The 16,869-nt window shown below is 46.6% G+C and overlaps 1 protein-coding gene across 5 annotated transcripts in view; it reads right to left on the bottom strand.

Moving 5' to 3' along the window:
• Positions 1 to 16,869, bottom strand: part of KCNQ3 (potassium voltage-gated channel subfamily Q member 3) — a 291,454-nt gene that overhangs the window by 40,725 nt on the left and 233,860 nt on the right. For 4 of the 5 annotated variants that reach the window (XM_086337371.1, XM_086337372.1, XM_086337374.1 and 1 more), the window contains 2 exons: positions 4,575 to 4,665; positions 2,832 to 2,958 (listed from right to left, as the gene is read on the bottom strand). In XM_086337371.1, coding sequence (XP_086193497.1) covers positions 2,832 to 2,958; positions 4,575 to 4,665 — 218 coding nt within the window. Of the gene's footprint in view, positions 1 to 2,831; positions 2,959 to 4,574; positions 4,666 to 16,869 lie in introns of those variants that run through there. The other variant, XM_086337375.1, reaches the window with a different exon arrangement.

The raw sequence follows: 16,869 nt of genomic DNA on the forward strand, positions 1-16,869 counted from the left end.
TCCAGTGGGGCTCCATATACTAGGACTGCTCTAAGTTGGCAGAGACCTCAGAATTTGGGCACCGTCAATCTCAAAGTCACCCCCTCCATGCCCTGCTAAAATACACACACACACACACACACACACAAAGACTTCTGGTCAGCACTGGAGAGGTCACCCCAAAGACGAAAAAGAAGTCAGCTTAACACATTATTGACCAGAGACGTATTAACACATCTTTTGTGATCTGAACATTATTGATTGGAGATGTTATCAATATGCTCTTAAAGAGTGAAACAATTAACATCACTGTGTAAAGTTGTTAGAGCTTAAAATTGATCAAGCTTTCATTATACAACTTATATTGTCATTATCATTCACATTTTGCTCCATTAGGTTTTTGTTCCAACCCTGTGTATATTACAAATGCAAATTTATTACCATAAAGTTTTTAAAAATGATGCACCGTGAAATTTTGGGTGAAGAAGAATTTTTTGGTGAATTTTATGCAGATACTTTCTCTGACTATCAGAGTGACATATATACCAGTGTCTCAGAAGATGATAGTTCTTCAGAATGTAGCTCTGATTCAGGTGACGTGAACAGCAGACCAACAAAAGACAAGAAAAGCTCAGTGATTGATTCTGATACAGAAAGTGAAAATGAAACTCACAGTGCTGGAGAATGCGCCTTTGCTTCCACTCAAGAGTAGACTGAAGACAACATTTCACAAACACTGGAAGACTTCACAGGTGTGTCAAGTGTAACTGTTGAGTATAACGATGCACAGAGTGTTGGTGAAATAACAATTAATTTTGGCTGGCCAGAATAAAAGCGCCATTAGTTTCTCCAAAAATCCCCTGGTCAATAATGAATTAAGATGTGAAGGATAGGGAAGGAAAGAGGAAGGCAAAGGAAAGTTGGGGGTTTTGAAAGACCAAACGTTTGTTTCCTTTCAAATTCATATATTGAGTCCTGTCTCTTGGTGTGATGGTGCTGGCGGGGGGGCGGGGGGGGCGCCTCTGGGAGGTGATTAGGTCATGGAGGTGGAGCCCTCATGAATGGGACAAGTGCCCTTAAGGAAGAAAGAGACTCTGGAGAGCCCCTTCCTCCTCGTGAGGGCACAGCAAGAAGACAGTGTCTATGAACCAGGAAGAGAACTCTCACCAGAAGCTGACCCCGCTGGCACCCCAGCCTCAGACTTTCAGCCTCCAGAACTGTAAGGAATAAATTTCCGTTATTTATAAGCTACTCTGTGTGGTATTCTGTTAAAGCAGCTTGAACAGACTAAGACACAGGTAGACAGAGAAGGAGGACAGAGGAAGAGAGAAAAAAATGTGGAAAAAATTAAGTAACTGAAAAGTTCTCCAAAACTGCACGTGTGTGCATGCATACACACACACACACACACCCCCCCTACCTACATTCGAAATTCTGAGCACTAGACAAAAACCTCAGCTTTCCAGCCTCAGCAGCAGATGGGAAGAAGAAAAAGGGCTTCAGCTAATGGTGAGGGTGGTACTGTCCTCGGTGTGAGGCAACCTGCAAACCTGGCAACTTAGTCCCAGGTGATACGGAGGGAAACTGGCAGCGAGGACAGAGCAAGGGTCTAGCTCTTCCTCCCTGGGCTGGCCATTCATACCAAACAGGGCTGTATTCTGTCCTGGGGGTCAGTTTTCAAAAGGGCAGGGAAGAAGAAGCAGCAGCTCAGAGGGGAGGGTCTGTGATGCTAACAAGATGGGATGTAAGATGGAGTTGAAGCCATGAAGTACATTTTTCCTGAGGACAGGAGATTGCTGGAGTGGAGAGCAGGGACAGAATGGCTGAGCTCAAACATCTGAAGAGAGTCCGAGGAGTTAAGATGGAATGAATAACCTTGAGAGGTGGTGAGTGCCCTGTGACTGGAGGTATGCAAGTAAAATCTGGGGGAACCACATAAAGGCTGCTGTGAAAGGAGCTGGAGCAGCAGACAGGAAGGCATGTTCAGCCAAATGCTCCTGAAGGTTCCTTCCAGCCCTGATATTCTATGATCCTCTAACTTTAACTACTTCTAGGAATTCAAAGCTCCCAGATTCCTAAGCATCACTGAAGGCAGATTTCATCCTGTCTCTCTATGATTTTGGTAGGATCTTCAGATGGGAACCTAGGGGTTCCCCCTAGGTGGGCTAGGGGTGGAGGTGGGTTCTATCCTGCACCAATAGGGGTGTGTGAGAGCTTCCACCATCTCTGCTATGAAAATGCCTATATCCGGATGGAGGGGTATCCGTGACACATCCCCAGAGCAACTTTTGGGTCAGGACACAGCAATGTGGTGTTGCCCTCCCTTGGGAGGGCAAAGTGGTAGATTCTTGCAGACCTGGGTGTTAGGATGGAATCCGCTGCTTACTTCCTGTGTGACTGGAGAATGCCTCAGAACCGTGAGCCTCAGTTTCCACCTCTGTAAAATGGACATCATGTGATCCTACAGAAGTAACTCCCAACCAGCGATGGACGTGCCACACCTTCTAACTCCACTGCAGCCAACTGGAAGGCAATTGGCAACTGTGGCTTCACAGGGACTGGGGATGTTCAGAGTCCTACAATGGCTGCACCTTTGCATTCCAAACGCCGAGAGTACCCCCCGATCCCAACTCCCATGAAGAATCCCTGCCCTGCGGACTCATTCTAAAAAGAAGCCACAGGGGCAGGTACTCAGTACCTGCTGGAGGGTTGAAGGGAGCGTGAGAGGCAAGGCCGGCCCCCACCATGTGTAGGGTTTCCCAGACGAATTGTGTCTGCTTAAAATTGCTTCCGAGAAGCAATGTACCCAAAGAGGGGGCCGAGGAGCCCCTGGGCCCGGGGTCAGGGCTCACCCAACATGCACAAGGGCTTCCTGGCAAACTTCAGTCGTCCCCGCCAGCCTTTGTATCGGCAGCAACAGCCGGCAGCCCAGATCCTCAAAGCAAACTCGGCTCCGAAGATGAAAATAGCAAATGTTTCCTGCGTGGAAGAACATATGGAGAGACGCTGATTAGCTCGGACCCAGTTGTCCGGAACCAGCGATTTCTGTTCTGAAGTTCTGAAGAGTTGGATTTCTGTGGTTGCCGGTTTGGTGGACGGAGGGGTTAGGACAGGCTGATCACCCCCATTCAGTGCGGGGCAGCTCCTGTCTTCACTAGCTGGCTGTCCCGAACATTAAGCCTTTTTTTCTATGCTTTTTTTCCCCTAATGGATCGTTTCTTACAAATTCCTTTAATATACTAAAAAGCCCCTAAGAAGTTCAGTTGAGTTGAAAGGAGAGGAATTGATGGAATTGTCCACGAGTTGTCTGGCCCCTGGTATTGCTAAGTGTGGCCAGTGGTTATTGAGCGCAGCTCCGGGGTCAGGAATCACAGAGGTATTTTATAATATTACCCTCAGCTTATATTTTGAGAAACCAAGGCCAGGGAAGGAGTGGCTGAATAAATGTTTCAAGGCCAAAAGTGGCCAAGAAGGAATTCCAGGCAGATCATCAGGCTCAGAGCTCACGCCCATCAGGGTGTTACTGTGCTACTCTCCTCCCCTGGGACACAGAGACCGCTCCCTCCCTCCCAGGCCTCCCTTGCTGATCAGACAGAGACACTTTGCTCCTTCTGTTTGGTGACTTCCCTGGGGCTCTTGGGGAGTTGCAACAATCCTTGAAACTTAGTTCCTGGAACTGGGTGGCTTCCCAGGAGTCACCTGCTCGGGTCTCAGCTCCAGACCTGCCCTGAAAAGGAACCTGATGTTTCAGATACCATGGGCATCACGCTTAGCTCACCAGATTAGCGTTTATGAAATAGCAAGATCCCCCTAATTGGGGGCGGGGGGGTGGTTGGCATCCTTCCCTTGTGCAGAGGGCAGGGCCTCACCCTAAACAGGTGGGCTGATCCTATCCAAGGCATGGTCATTCAAAGGGCCAGCTGGCCAGTGCTGTCCGGGGTCATAGCAGGAACCAGCTCTTCCTGGAAGCCACCTCCCGGCTGGGCATGGATGCTGCACTCAGCCCATTGGTCTGTGCTCCTTGCCTTACATTTTTACATACCGTGGGTAAGGATGGGAGGAAATTGAGTCAAAGGTGTTAGGTAATCTGCCCAAGACTGCTGCCTACACGCTGTCCACCACATGCAGGATACAGACTGGATGGTGAAAACGGGCAGGGGCCCAGGAGGAAGGCCTTGGAGTTTTCATGTAGAAATGGGATTTGGTACTTGGCCTTGAAGGAAGAGGTCCTCAGGGTTTAAGGAGGAAAAGCAGAGGCAGGGTTTGGAACCGAACACGCCTTTGCGTTACATATCAGAAGGTGTTATCGTTTAGCCATTGGGTCTTGGTTTCTGCTTTGACTTTGTTCGTGCCCCCTGTTTTCTAATCTGGAATAACACATGGCCATTCGCTCCCTGCTCCACCTGTGCACCAGGAAGGCTTCATCAACCGATTTGTCATTGCTTTTTCTTACTTCTGGACTTGGCCAGAGACTCCAGGAAACCAAAGGCAGTTGTGGGGAAACTGCACCCAAGGGCCTCCTTGTCCTCACCGCTGAAGGGCCCACCGGAGCGTCTGCCCCAGAAGCACAGCACCACACTGGGTGCACATCTCACCAGCAGCAGGAGCCAGTCCCCCGAAACAGTCTCGTACTCCCTGAAGGTGGTCAGGACAGCCAGAATCAAGCACCCCAGGACAATCAGGAACCTAGAAGGGAAGGAGAAAGAAACTAAGGAAGTGCCTTGTTCTGGACTGTGCCGAGGCTAGGCAGAAGGGTAATAGCCAGGATGAAGCTACAGCATCCATCGGACATAGGAGTGGACTTGTTACATTATCCCATTTAACCTTGTGACACAGCTGTGAGGCAGTTAGGAATTGATGCTACAGTTATGGAAACCAGGTTTGAGAGAGCAACATGCATAACTTTACCAGCTAGTTAGTGGAAACAGTGAAAATTTGAGTTACAGCATCTGGTCCCAGCCCTAGAGGACTACAGATTGCCTGACAAACCAAAGTTACCGCAAGCTTTGGTCGATCAACTGGAATGTGACTACGTTAATAATGGGTCCTGCACACACAGGACTATGACCTTCAAACATATGAAAATATTCTTAGAATAAAAACAAATTCATCTGAAGATTGATAAATTCAATGAAAGTCTCTGTTACCATTATCTTCAGATTATTATTATTATTATTTTTTTTTACAGTCAGTAGTTACTAAAGGAAATAATCTCTTTCAATTGGGGGATCTTCAGAATCGTTTCTAAAATTATCAAGTGTGTTTCATGCTAGAAAGAATCCAAGCCACCGTGATGCAGAGCTGCTCGCTAAAAAGTCACTGAGAGCTCATCTGGTTCATGCCCCTGCCTCAGGCAGAAGCTAACTGCAAACAATCCTCTGAGATGATTGTATTTATAAACTCCCTGTGTGTGAGAGAGTGAGGGTGGTGGAGAGACAGTGTGTGTGTGTGTGTGTGCGCGCGCGCGCTTGCGCGCTTCATCATTTCAGCAAAGAAAAGAGGTTCTCCGTCCCTCTTGGTGGGGACTCTGGTTCAATGGTCAGCATCAGGTTCTCTGGGTGTCTAAGTGAAAGTGTTATGTGCTCCATCGTGACCCTGCTTTTTGTAACTCCATGAACTATAGACCGCCAGGTTCCTCTGTCCATGGAATTCTCCAGGCATGAATACTGGAGTGGGTAAGATTCCCTTCTCCAGGGGATCTTTCTAACCTAGGGATTGAACATAGGTCTCCAGCACTGCAGGCAGATTCTTCACCATCTGAACCACGGGGGAAACCCTGGTGTCTAAGAGGGAAACTAATGCCTGCGGGAGTCTTGGTGCCATAGACTCCAAGTTCTCCTGCTCCGTGTAATCCGGCGCTCTGTCCTGCTAGGCCCCCATCCATGCCTTTTCGGTTTGTTTATGTAAGTGGGTACCCAACTCGTGCATTCATTGATCCATCCATCCGTTGAATATGTATATGGCAGGCACTGGGGGAGGCAGAGCTGGAATTCAATGATGAACAAGCTGGATCTGTCCTCCTGAGCTGACGGTCCTGACAAACAGAAAACCAACTCATGGTGTGATGGTGAGGACCATGATACAAGGAGGTTTGGAGATGTCTGCTCCTGGAGCTGGCTTGGCCCGGAGTGCTGGTCCCACCCCTTGATGATCTTGATTGCATTTTCTGATCAACAGTCCTGCTGACCTGCAGATCTGACTGTCTCCAACCCTGTCTAGGAACCCAAATGAGATTTTCAGCTCCCTCCTGTTTGGTCATTTTAAATTCATGACATGTGTGGAACCTGCTTCCTCTTCATTCAAGTCTCTGGCGATGATGATGACGACAATGATGGTAACAATCTCAACACCCAACACCACTCTTTAGTGAGCACTTACCATCTGCCACCTTACACCTATCAGCTCATTTATCCTCGCAACCTTCTCCCAAGGTAGATATGATCATTCCCGTTATATCGATAAAGAAATTCATCAGAAGGAATCATCACTAGCAGGATAACTGTGTCGTCAGTAAAAAGACTACAGAGATCTTCCGGACCCAGGGATCGAACCTGCGTCTTCTGCAACTTCTGCACTGCAGGAGCATTTTATACACACATGAATAAAAAACTTAGCCCTCATTTTCAAGGACTTCCTAGCCCAGTGGGGGAAACAGGACAAATGACCCCATGAGAGTCTGGCTGAAGTTATCATCTGAGTGTCCACAGGTTTTGGGAAAACAACGCAGGAAGTACCCCAGAGGCTGTGGTCAGTGGGTTGGAAGGCTCTCTGAGTCTTAGCTAGCGTGGATCATATGTCCCAGTTTATCCAGGACATTCTCCATTTTGTGTGTGTTGACCGGCAGCACGGACCCCTAGGCAATGTGAACAACATGTACATGTGCAGAGAGTTCAAGGATACTAAACCCCACTCAATCTTCTCCTTCAGTAAGGGGTGCGAGCCTTTTATGATCCGACCTTCCCCAGCCCCTCTTGCTTCCCCACCCCCAGAATCACTGTGCTTCCTCAAGCCCTCTTCTCAATGCTCCTCTTCCCTGCCCACTCCCCCGACGTGCGCCTTTACCTCCTGCTAGCACTTTGACTTCCCTGCTAACACCAGGGCTTCCCTGGTGGCTCAGAGGTTAAAGCGTCTGCCTCTAATGCGGGAGACCTGGGTTCAATCCCTGGGTCAGGAAGATCCCCTGAAGAAGGAAATGGCAACCCACTCCAGTATTCTTGCCTGGAGAATCCCATGGACGGAGGAGCCTGCTGGGGTCGCAAAGAGTTGACACGACTAAGCAATTTAACTTTCAACACCTTGACAGTACCGGGCACACCTAGAGCCTCCCAGCTACTGCCTGCACAATTCCTCATGTGACCCCTCCCTTGGGATCACAGAACACCCAGAGGCATTTCTATTCCAGCACTGATCACAGCCCGTTATCATATTGTAATCACTGCTTGCCCCGTGTCATAAATACAGCGCACCATCTTAACACCCAGCATGAGAACTCGTCCCAAGGCAGGCACTGCCTGTCTAGTGAAATAAATATCTTACAAATCCAGTTGAGGTGGAAGTTGCAACCCTCAAGGCATGAGACTGCTAAACTTCCCAGCAATAGAAAGCAGCCCGAAGTTGGAGATGGGGTAGGTCTCGAGGGCTGAGAATGACAAAGAGGAGAAGATACGGCATGCTGAGGGGTTGTTAAGAACAAGCCTGGCTAAAATGAAGTTTGTGGCCTTGCATCTCCACCAATGAGACAGGGAGGCCAAGCTAGAGGAGACTCAATGCGGGGAGGTGAGAGGGTGGACAACGTGGTTTTCAAAGGCTTCAGGAGTATGTATACAGAAGCCAACAAGCCAGCAAAGATAAATCATGCTGTGGACCTACTGTTTGAGGTCCAAGTGGGAATATCCAGTAAGCTGATAGAAATTCAAGTCTAAAGTTTAGAGGAGAGGTCGGAGCTAGGTACTTAAGTCCCTTTAAGCTCTAATTGTGATTTCAGAGCCAGGTGAGGGGACAACTCGACCTTAACCGGTCACCAATACGCAGTTTCAGCCTGGTTCCCATTCGCAGGGGGGCGTGGAGAACCAGGCTTTAGCCAGCAGGGGGCAGCAAACACTCGTCGGAAGTTGGTATTTTCTTGCATCTCCAGGGATTGAAAAGTACCGGCAACCTGGGGAATTTACTTGCTGAGATTTGAAAACAATCATTAATTTATAAAGCGGAAAGCATCAAGGAAGCCCTCCTTTACCTGAGAAGGGGACGCACTCTTTGGTCTCCTGCACATTGCACTTTATGCTGAAGATATGAACTGGATTCCAGACTCATGGGTGGAATTATCAGTCTCACGGATGGAAGACAGAGAGGAGTGGCTAGACGGGTTCTTCCCTTCTCTTTCTGTTTTGTCTCTCTCTCTCTCCATGCCTCACCGATTTTTTTTTTAAGTATTTCAAAATTAATTTATTCATTCAACAAGTATTCTTAACATATACTCCACACAGGGTACATATCCCTATGTAACTGTGAGTAACACAGACAAATCATAACACAGTGTGAAACAGTCAGAACCATCCTAAATACATGTAGAGGTTGTGCGTGCAATTGGGGGAGGGGCTGCAGTTAAGGATCATCTGAAGAAAATATCCTAGGATCATTTTATCTGTTTATTCTAATGCCAGTGGCTCAGCACACCAACCTCCCTTTCAGCCATCTCAGGAGACCAATTATTCTTTTACTTCCTCCATTATGTGAGTTTCTTCTCTGTATTAGAGACATCAGTTTGCTGACAAAGGTCCGCATAGTCAAAGCTATGATTTTTCCAGTAGTCATGTACAGATATGAGAGTTGGACCATAAAGAAGGCTGACTGCTGAAGAACTGATGCTTTCAAACTGTGGTGCTGAAGATTCTTTAGAGTCCATTGGACAGCAATCAAACCAGTCAAATCAATCAATCCTAAAGGAAATCAGTCCTGAATATTCATTAGAAGGACTGATGTTGAAGCTGAAACTCCTATACTTTGGCTACCTGATAGTCTAACAGAAGCCTGTATCCTGCACATCATGGCCTTGCAGTGCAGCCTCTGTCTCTCCATCAGGGACATCATCCAACAGTAGAGTATGGACCATTTGCAAAAAGAAAAGGCAGAGCTTACAAAGGATGCAGGATTTTGTGAAGTTGATGGATATGATGATGAAGAGCTGTTCTAAATACAGCAAAACCGTTAACAAGCGACAAGCTTACTAGAACAATTAAAGACAGATCAAATGATATTTCAAAGGGTGAAAAACACCATACAATCCTTCCCCCCAAACGTTGAGAGAATAAAATGTGAAGTCATGTTGTATTATCATCAAGTTTTGGCAAAGAAAATATAACCTCAAATTAACACTCAACTGAGTCTTTGTGCATTGTAAAAATTAGAGCATAGTTGCAATTATAATTTAAATTTTGTGACCTGAGATACAATAAACACATTTTTGTATTTTAATTATATTTTTGTGATCACATACTAATGAGAAATTTTCTTCACTGTTTAGTATGAAGTTTAGTACCCATTTTCAGCAGATACCTTTAAGTAGATATTCACTGATTACTATTAATTGTGGAATTAGGGACCCTCTAAACCTACCTTATGGGATGGTCATGTAAATAAAAAGAGAACCATATACATAAACTGCTATGAATCCAGGCAAATAGCAGGCATTCAGATGCAAGCTTTTCACCTCTTTCCCTATAGTCTTCTGTTCATAGGGTCAAAAAAGTGGCTTTACTGGAATATAGAAAAAATAATTTTGTGTTTAAAAACCTTCCTTGTCCTTGAAATTAAGCAAGAATATCATAATCACAAAAAATCACAGAAATCGATATCTATATCTTGATCTATCTATATTCTGTCCCTATGAAACTCTGGATAAGTTTCCAACTCATTGGAAAAGACCCTGATGCTGGGAAAGATTGAAGGTGGGAGAAGGGATGACAGAGGATGAGATGGTTGGATGGCATCACTAACTCAATGGACATGAGTTTGAGTAAGCTCTGGGAGTCGGTGATGGACAGGGAGGCCTGGTGTGCTGCAGTCCATAGGGTCGCAAAGAGTCGGACACAACTGAGCAACTAAACTGAACTGATCAACCTCTGGATCCACAGATGTGTGCAAACTGTGTCCCTCAGGCCAAATCTAGGCAGCTGCCATTTTTATAAATAAATTTTTATACCATAGCCACACTCCTTTGTTTATATGTGGTCCGTGGCTGTTTTTGTGAGGCAATAGGAGAGCTGAGTAACTGCAGCTGAGTCTATCTGGCCCAAAGGCCTAAAATATTTACTATTTGACTTTTAAAGAAAAAGTTTCCCAACTTTTGATTTAAAGTAAGAGCCCAGGGCAATGGAACTCAGTTGGTACCACCTGAAGATGTCTGATGTGTCTCATGCAGTGCAGAAAAAAATATTTAAAACTTAAAAGTAAGGGACTCCATCTCATTGTTGTTGAGATAGATATCACAGTATTTAATAAAGGAATAAAATAGGGTCATTTGTGGAAGAAAAGAAGTAAAAGTTTAGGGAAAAGAAGACAAATATGATTAAAAAAATAAGAACCGGAGTTACAGCTTAAATTTCATTAGTTTCATGGTGAATCTGTCTCTGGAAACATCTATTGAAGTTTCTTGGTATGTTACCAGGCATTTCTTCTTGCATGTCTTGTCTGCCCACTAATGGCTTTTTTAAATATAATTTTTTTTTATTTATTTATGTTTGGCTGTGCCGGGTCCTCTTTGCTTTGCGGGCTGTTCTCTGGTTGCAGCGAGCGGAGGCTCCTCTCTGGCTGTGGTGCACGGGCTTCCCACTGCAGTGGCTTCCCTTGCGGCAGAGCATGGGGTCTAGGGTGCGTGGGCTTCCCACTGCGGCGGCTTCCCTTGCGGCACAGCACCGGGTCTAGGGTGCACGGACTTCAGTAGCTGCGGCTCACAGGCTTAGTTGCTCTGTGGGATGTGGGATCTTCCCTGACTAGAGACAACCCATGTCTCCTGCCCTGGCAGGTGGATTCTTTACCACTGAGCCACTAGGAAGCCCTTGGCATGACATTACAGGGTTAAGAAAAACAAAGGCATAATTAAAAATTCATAAACCTCAACTAAAAGTCCAGTCAACTTTGTGAAAAAAATCTTCCTTGTTTCACACCCAGGGTGGTATTTTTAAGGTCTAAATCCATCCTTCCATAGACCCCTGCTTGGGCACTGAAATGATGCTAAACCTTAAGAGGATGCTTAATTTTATCAAACCCCTGAAGAGCATCAACTATGCTGTGAGATTGTGATTTATAATGAGAAATATGTATGTGGTCATATCCCAGTTTCTGGTATGGAGTTCATAAAACCCTTGGAACTTCCTTAGTGGGGAGCACAATCAGGGTGTCTTTTGTGATGTCAGCAAGGTGCCTGTTGGGAAGCGCCTCCGGATGGGAGCTGTTGCCAGGAGAAGAAATCAAGTGATTAGAGGGTGGGAACTACGGGTCCCAATTCCCCGACTTCTGGGGAGGGCAGAGGGCCTGGAGCTTGAGCTCCATCACCAATGGCCACTGATTTAATCACTCATGTCTATGTAGTGAAGATTCCATAAAAACGCAAGAGCACTGGTTTGAAAGAGCTTCAGGGTTGGAACACATGGAGATGTGGAGAGAGTAGTTCCTGGAGGCCCATGGAAGCTCCACAGCCTTACCCTGTACATGTATGTATATATGTGTTATTCACTCAGTTGAGTCTGCCTCTTTGCGATCCAATGGTCAGTAGCTTACGAGGCTCCTCTGTCCATGGAATTCTCCAGGCAAGAATACTGGAATGGGTTGCCATTCCCTCCCTCAGGAGATCTTCCCTACCCAGGGATCCAACCTGGGTCTCTCACATGGTTCTTTATCATTGGAGCCACCAGGGAAGCCCTTACCCCACACATTGCCCTATGCATCTCTTCCATGGTCTGTGCCTGACTTAAATCCTTTTAAAATAAACAGATGATCTTAAAATAAGTCACATGTTTCTCTGAGTTTTGTGAGTCACTCTAGTCAGTGAATCAAACACAAGGAGCAGGTCATGGGAATCTCCAGTGTATAACCTGTCGGCCAGAAGCACAGGTGGCCACCTAACTTGCCACTGGCATCTGAAGTGGGGCTGAGGGATGGGGGGCAGTCTTGTCAGGATGAGCCCTTAACTTGTGAAATCTGATTTCTCTCCAGGTAGACAGTGTCAGAACTGAGTTAAATTATAGGACATTCGGTTGATGTCAGATAATTATTTGGTGTGGGGAAACTGTCCCCCATCAGAGAACAAGTCGGACTTGGGAGTGCAGAACTCTTACATGACCATTTTGGAAGCACCTACTGTCTACAATGAGTTTCCCAGGTAGTTCAATGGCAAAGAACCCACTGCCAATGCAAGAGACTCAGGTTCGATCCCTGGATCAGGAAGATGCCCTGGAGAAGGAAATGGCAACCTGCCTGGGGAATTCTTGTCTGGGAAATTCCATGGATGGAGGAGCCTGGCGGGCTACAGTCCATGGGGTTGCAAAGAGTTGGAGACGACTTATTGACTAAACGACAACTGTGTACAAAGCCCTGATCTACAGGTTGTGTGCAGCAGGGCAAAGAGCATGCATTTCAGAATCAAACACAGTACTTCATCCCCAGCCGCTCCTCTTCATGTGTTTATGGCCCAGGCTGTGCTGTGCTTAGTCGCTCAGTCTTGTCTGACTCTTTGCGACCCCATGGACTATAGACCGCCAGGCTCCTCTGTCTATGGGAGTCTCCAGGCAAGAACACTGGAGTGGATTGCCATGCCCTCTTCATGGCCCAGGCAGAGCTGTTTATCTTAACTTTTGTTCTTGTGCATCAGTAACACCAAAGTCCACCTTGCGAGGCTATAGCGGAGAGTCCGCGTGGCCCATGGTAATGTTGCCAAGACTGCTGGGATCAGACACAGCATCTGCTTCCAGGAAGGCCAGAGCAGGAGCTATCTAGAATCGCCATGTTCATAGATGTCACGAGGTGGAGGGTGAGCTCTCTCTCATCCAGAGGCATGGGAAGGGCCAGCAAAGGCTCCTCAGCTGTCCCTCCCTATGCCTGCAGGAGGGGCCCCATGGTGCAGGAGGTGGAAGGTGAGAAGGTGAGGGGACAAGTGGCAGACAGGCTCCACAGTTTCCCTCCACCCCTCCCTCCTTCCAGGAGGAGAGGGCATGTCTTCACAGGCTCACAGTGGATGGCAGCATTTTCTGTCCAGACCCTCCTCACCCTCTTTTGTCTGGCCATAAGGAATCCTGGTAAGGACTTGGCTGGGGCCTGAATCCAGAGCCTAGCATCTAAGCCCGTGTTCTGGGGCATTCCTTTCCTTCCCCTCCAAGTCACCCCTGTTCCCGTGGTCTTCCAGCCTCCGCTGCTGCTGTCAACCTTTGTGTCTGCATTTCTCCCTGCAGGTCCAACACATTCCATCCCCTCAATGATTCTTGGTCACTGTGTGTGCCTGCCGTCAGACACCTTCACCTGTGCAGCTCTGGTCTTCCTGGCTTTTAAGACCCATTTCATAGAAGACATTCTAGAGCACACAATGGAAACCAAAATAAAAGAATCACCATATTCAATTCTAAACCTAATAAATCAGCTGTTTTCATTTTCTCCTGTCCCTTTTGCAGCCCAAGGACATAGGCATACACAATTTTCAATATTCGCTTTGTCTCAACAGTATAGTCTGCATTTTTAGCTTATTAAAGTATAAATATTCTTCCACTTGGCTATAAAATATTCAAACAATCATGTTTAATGGAAGAGGCACTTTCTATGACATCAGTGCACTGAAATATATACAACCATCCTCTTATTGCTGGATATTCAGATTTAGGGTGCTACCAATTCTGTGTTATTTTAAGTTATACGATGGTATATGTTTTTATGCATAAAGCTTTTCCTTCTTTAGGATCAATTCCTCATAATAATCTCTAGACTATCTGGGCTTCAAATATCTGAATTGATTCTTGAAATATTCTGCCAGGCTACTTTTCTGAAGGGTTGCTCACTTTGTCCCCAGGAACACACAGCATCCATTGTTACCCAATTTTGCCAGCATTGGCTATTAATTACAGTTTGTTGGTTGACTTGCTAATTTGATAGGTATAAAGTGGCACCTGAAATTTGCATTTGAAAGGGGGATAAAGGCTTGTACAGGTGGCACCAGTGGTCAAGAATTCAGCTACCAAACCGGAGACTTCATGGACTCAGGTTCGATCCCTGGCTCGGGAAGATCCCCTAGAGAAGGAAATGGCAACCCACTCCAGTATTCTTGCCTGGAGAATCCCACGGACCAAGGAGCGGTGGGCTATGGTCCAGTGTCACAGAGTTGGGCATGATTGAAGAGACTTAGCATGCAGCACCTGAGGATTAAGTTACTTCTTGTGAGACCTCCAGCTGGAGGTTCTAGGAGAAAAGGGAGCAAGTCTTCCCAGCAGCTGTGAAATCATCCCAAGGAGGCATTCACCTTTCCCACCTACAAGGGCTTTCCTGGTGGCTCAGCTGGTAAAGAATCTGCCTGCGATGCAGGAGACCTGGGTTCAATCCCTGGGTCAGGAAGATCCCTTGGAGAAGAGAATGGCAACCCGCTCAAGTGTTCTTATCTGGGAAATCCCATGGACAGAGGAGCCTGGCGGGCTACAGTCTATGGGGTGCAAAAACGTTGTGTGACTAACGCTTTCACTTTCACCTTCCTCACCTAGATGGTGGCCAAGCCAACCTTTCAACCGCCTTCAGGCTAAAGATAGTGGGAAGAATGCCAGCGTGTCACTGGCATATTACTTACTTTTCTAACCATGCCCTGGAAACCTTTCTTATTTAGAGATAAAAATCAGTCCTCTCAAACCCAAACCAAAAGGTGTAAACAACTTATATTTTCTTATTCCATTAGCACCTTCCTACAAATGGCTCCAGTGTTTGAGACCCAAACACTGAGACACAAAGCAAGACCCGGGCCCCCTGCTGTTTCCCCCCAAGCATGCCACAAGCCCTGATTATTCTAGACATTTTTTCCTCTCTCTTTTTGAAAATCTCATTAGAATGGAAACATTTAGTGGCTTCAAGTTTCCAAAAGGGGAGAGATTAAAAAAGAGAGACAGAGAGAGTGTCCATGCAGGCGTTAGCATGGGGAGACACATCTGTTTGCCCAGCTGCACTTGTAGAAACAACAGCCATCACGGCTGATTGTTTGAGCAATTTCCTTCCTTCCCTGGGCTTCATGTTCATCCTTAAACGCTCCTGGATTTTATATTCACTCACTCGGTCCTTCTTCCAATACATGTTTACTGAGCAATTCCTCTGTACTGAGTCTCATGTCAAGGTACAGAGGTGGTCCAAGAATCAGGTCTGCCCCCCAGATGCTTAAAGCATCATCAGGGAACTAATTATTCTAGTGGACCGTGCTGGGCACTGAGGTGGCCAAGTGCATGCACCACTCTGTAGCGACTGAGGGCAGTCAAGGGCACCCTAATAAGTTTTCAGGGGCTTCAGCTTATTAGCTGCAAATTTTACACTCAACAGCATCCTGGGGCTTTGAGACCACCTTCCTCTCACCTATTTCTAAGGTCAGTCATTGAAGGGAAAGATGCAAGACCATTCACTAGCCTTGAGTGTTAGGAGTAACCTCAAGCTTGGGCTCACTGTCTCTAGTGTTCCCAACTTCTAGAGCCAGCATCAAGCTTTGCAAGTTAAGGCATAACATTTATCTGGGGGGGAAGGCTGAGAAAGGGAGACACACATTGCATGTATTTGGATGTGTAAGAGAAGAAAAACTAAGGTAGGAAATCTCATTTTAAGAACTTTTGCACATTTATTATAAAACCATAGATCATATGACAAACCTAGATGGAGAATTAAAAGACAGAGACAACACGTTGCTGACAAAAGTCTGCATAGTCAAAGCTATGGTTTTTCCTGTGGTCATGTATGGATGTGAGAGTTGGACCATAAAGAAGACTGAGCATTGAAGAATTGATACTTTTGTACTGTGGTGCTGAAGAAGACTCTTGAGAGTCCCTTGGACTGCAAGGAGATCCAACCAGTCAATCCTAAAGGAAATCAACCCTGAATATTCATTGGAAGGACTGATGCTGAAGCTGAAGCTCCAATACTTTGGCCACCTGATGTGAAGAACTGACTCACTGGAAATGATCCTGATGCTGGGAAAGATTGAGGGCTGGAGGAGAAGGGGGTGACAGAGGATGAGGTGGTTGGATGGCATTACCGACTCAATGGACATGAGTTTGAGCAAACGTTGGAGATCATGATGGACAGGGAAGCCTGGCGTGCTGCAGTCCGTGGGGTTGCAAAGAACTGGACATGACTAAGCGACTGAACAACAACAGATCATCTATCCGTGCTTGTGTAATTGACCTCAGACATAAGTACAGGCTTTACATTTGTCTTTGTTCAATGTCATCTTCTGAGACTCGGCCTGTATCTCAAGCTGCTGTGATCATCTTGGAAACTGAGTTCCACTGCTGGAGCATTAACTATTCCTTCCAGCTTTGCCATCTGAATGCCTGATAGTCCTACCCGTGGCACATGGACCTCACTGATGGAGGAGCCACTCTTCCTTCCACAACTTCCTCCACCCCCCCTACTCCACCCCTCTCTGGGGGACAGTAAGGAATTCTGGCTTAGGGTTCCCACTCCCCTGTCCCCGGGAGCCCATATCCTGGGGAGAGCATGCCAATTTGGCCTTTTCATCTTTCTGTATCTGAGAACAGCTGCTGCTATCATGCCAACATCAGGACTCAAAGACCCAAACCCACAACTGGTACACTCAGCTCCTGCCAGGCATATGTCATCCCTTCCAACCCTGAGATGCTGGCAAAGCTCATCCCTGGTGTGTCCCTTTCT

This window comes from Bos grunniens, chromosome 14 (assembly GCF_055505025.1).
Source record: "Bos grunniens cultivar Pamir isolate PY7600 chromosome 14, Bosgru_T2T1.0, whole genome shotgun sequence".
In the NCBI taxonomy this organism is placed as follows: Eukaryota; Metazoa; Chordata; class Mammalia; order Artiodactyla; family Bovidae; genus Bos; species Bos grunniens.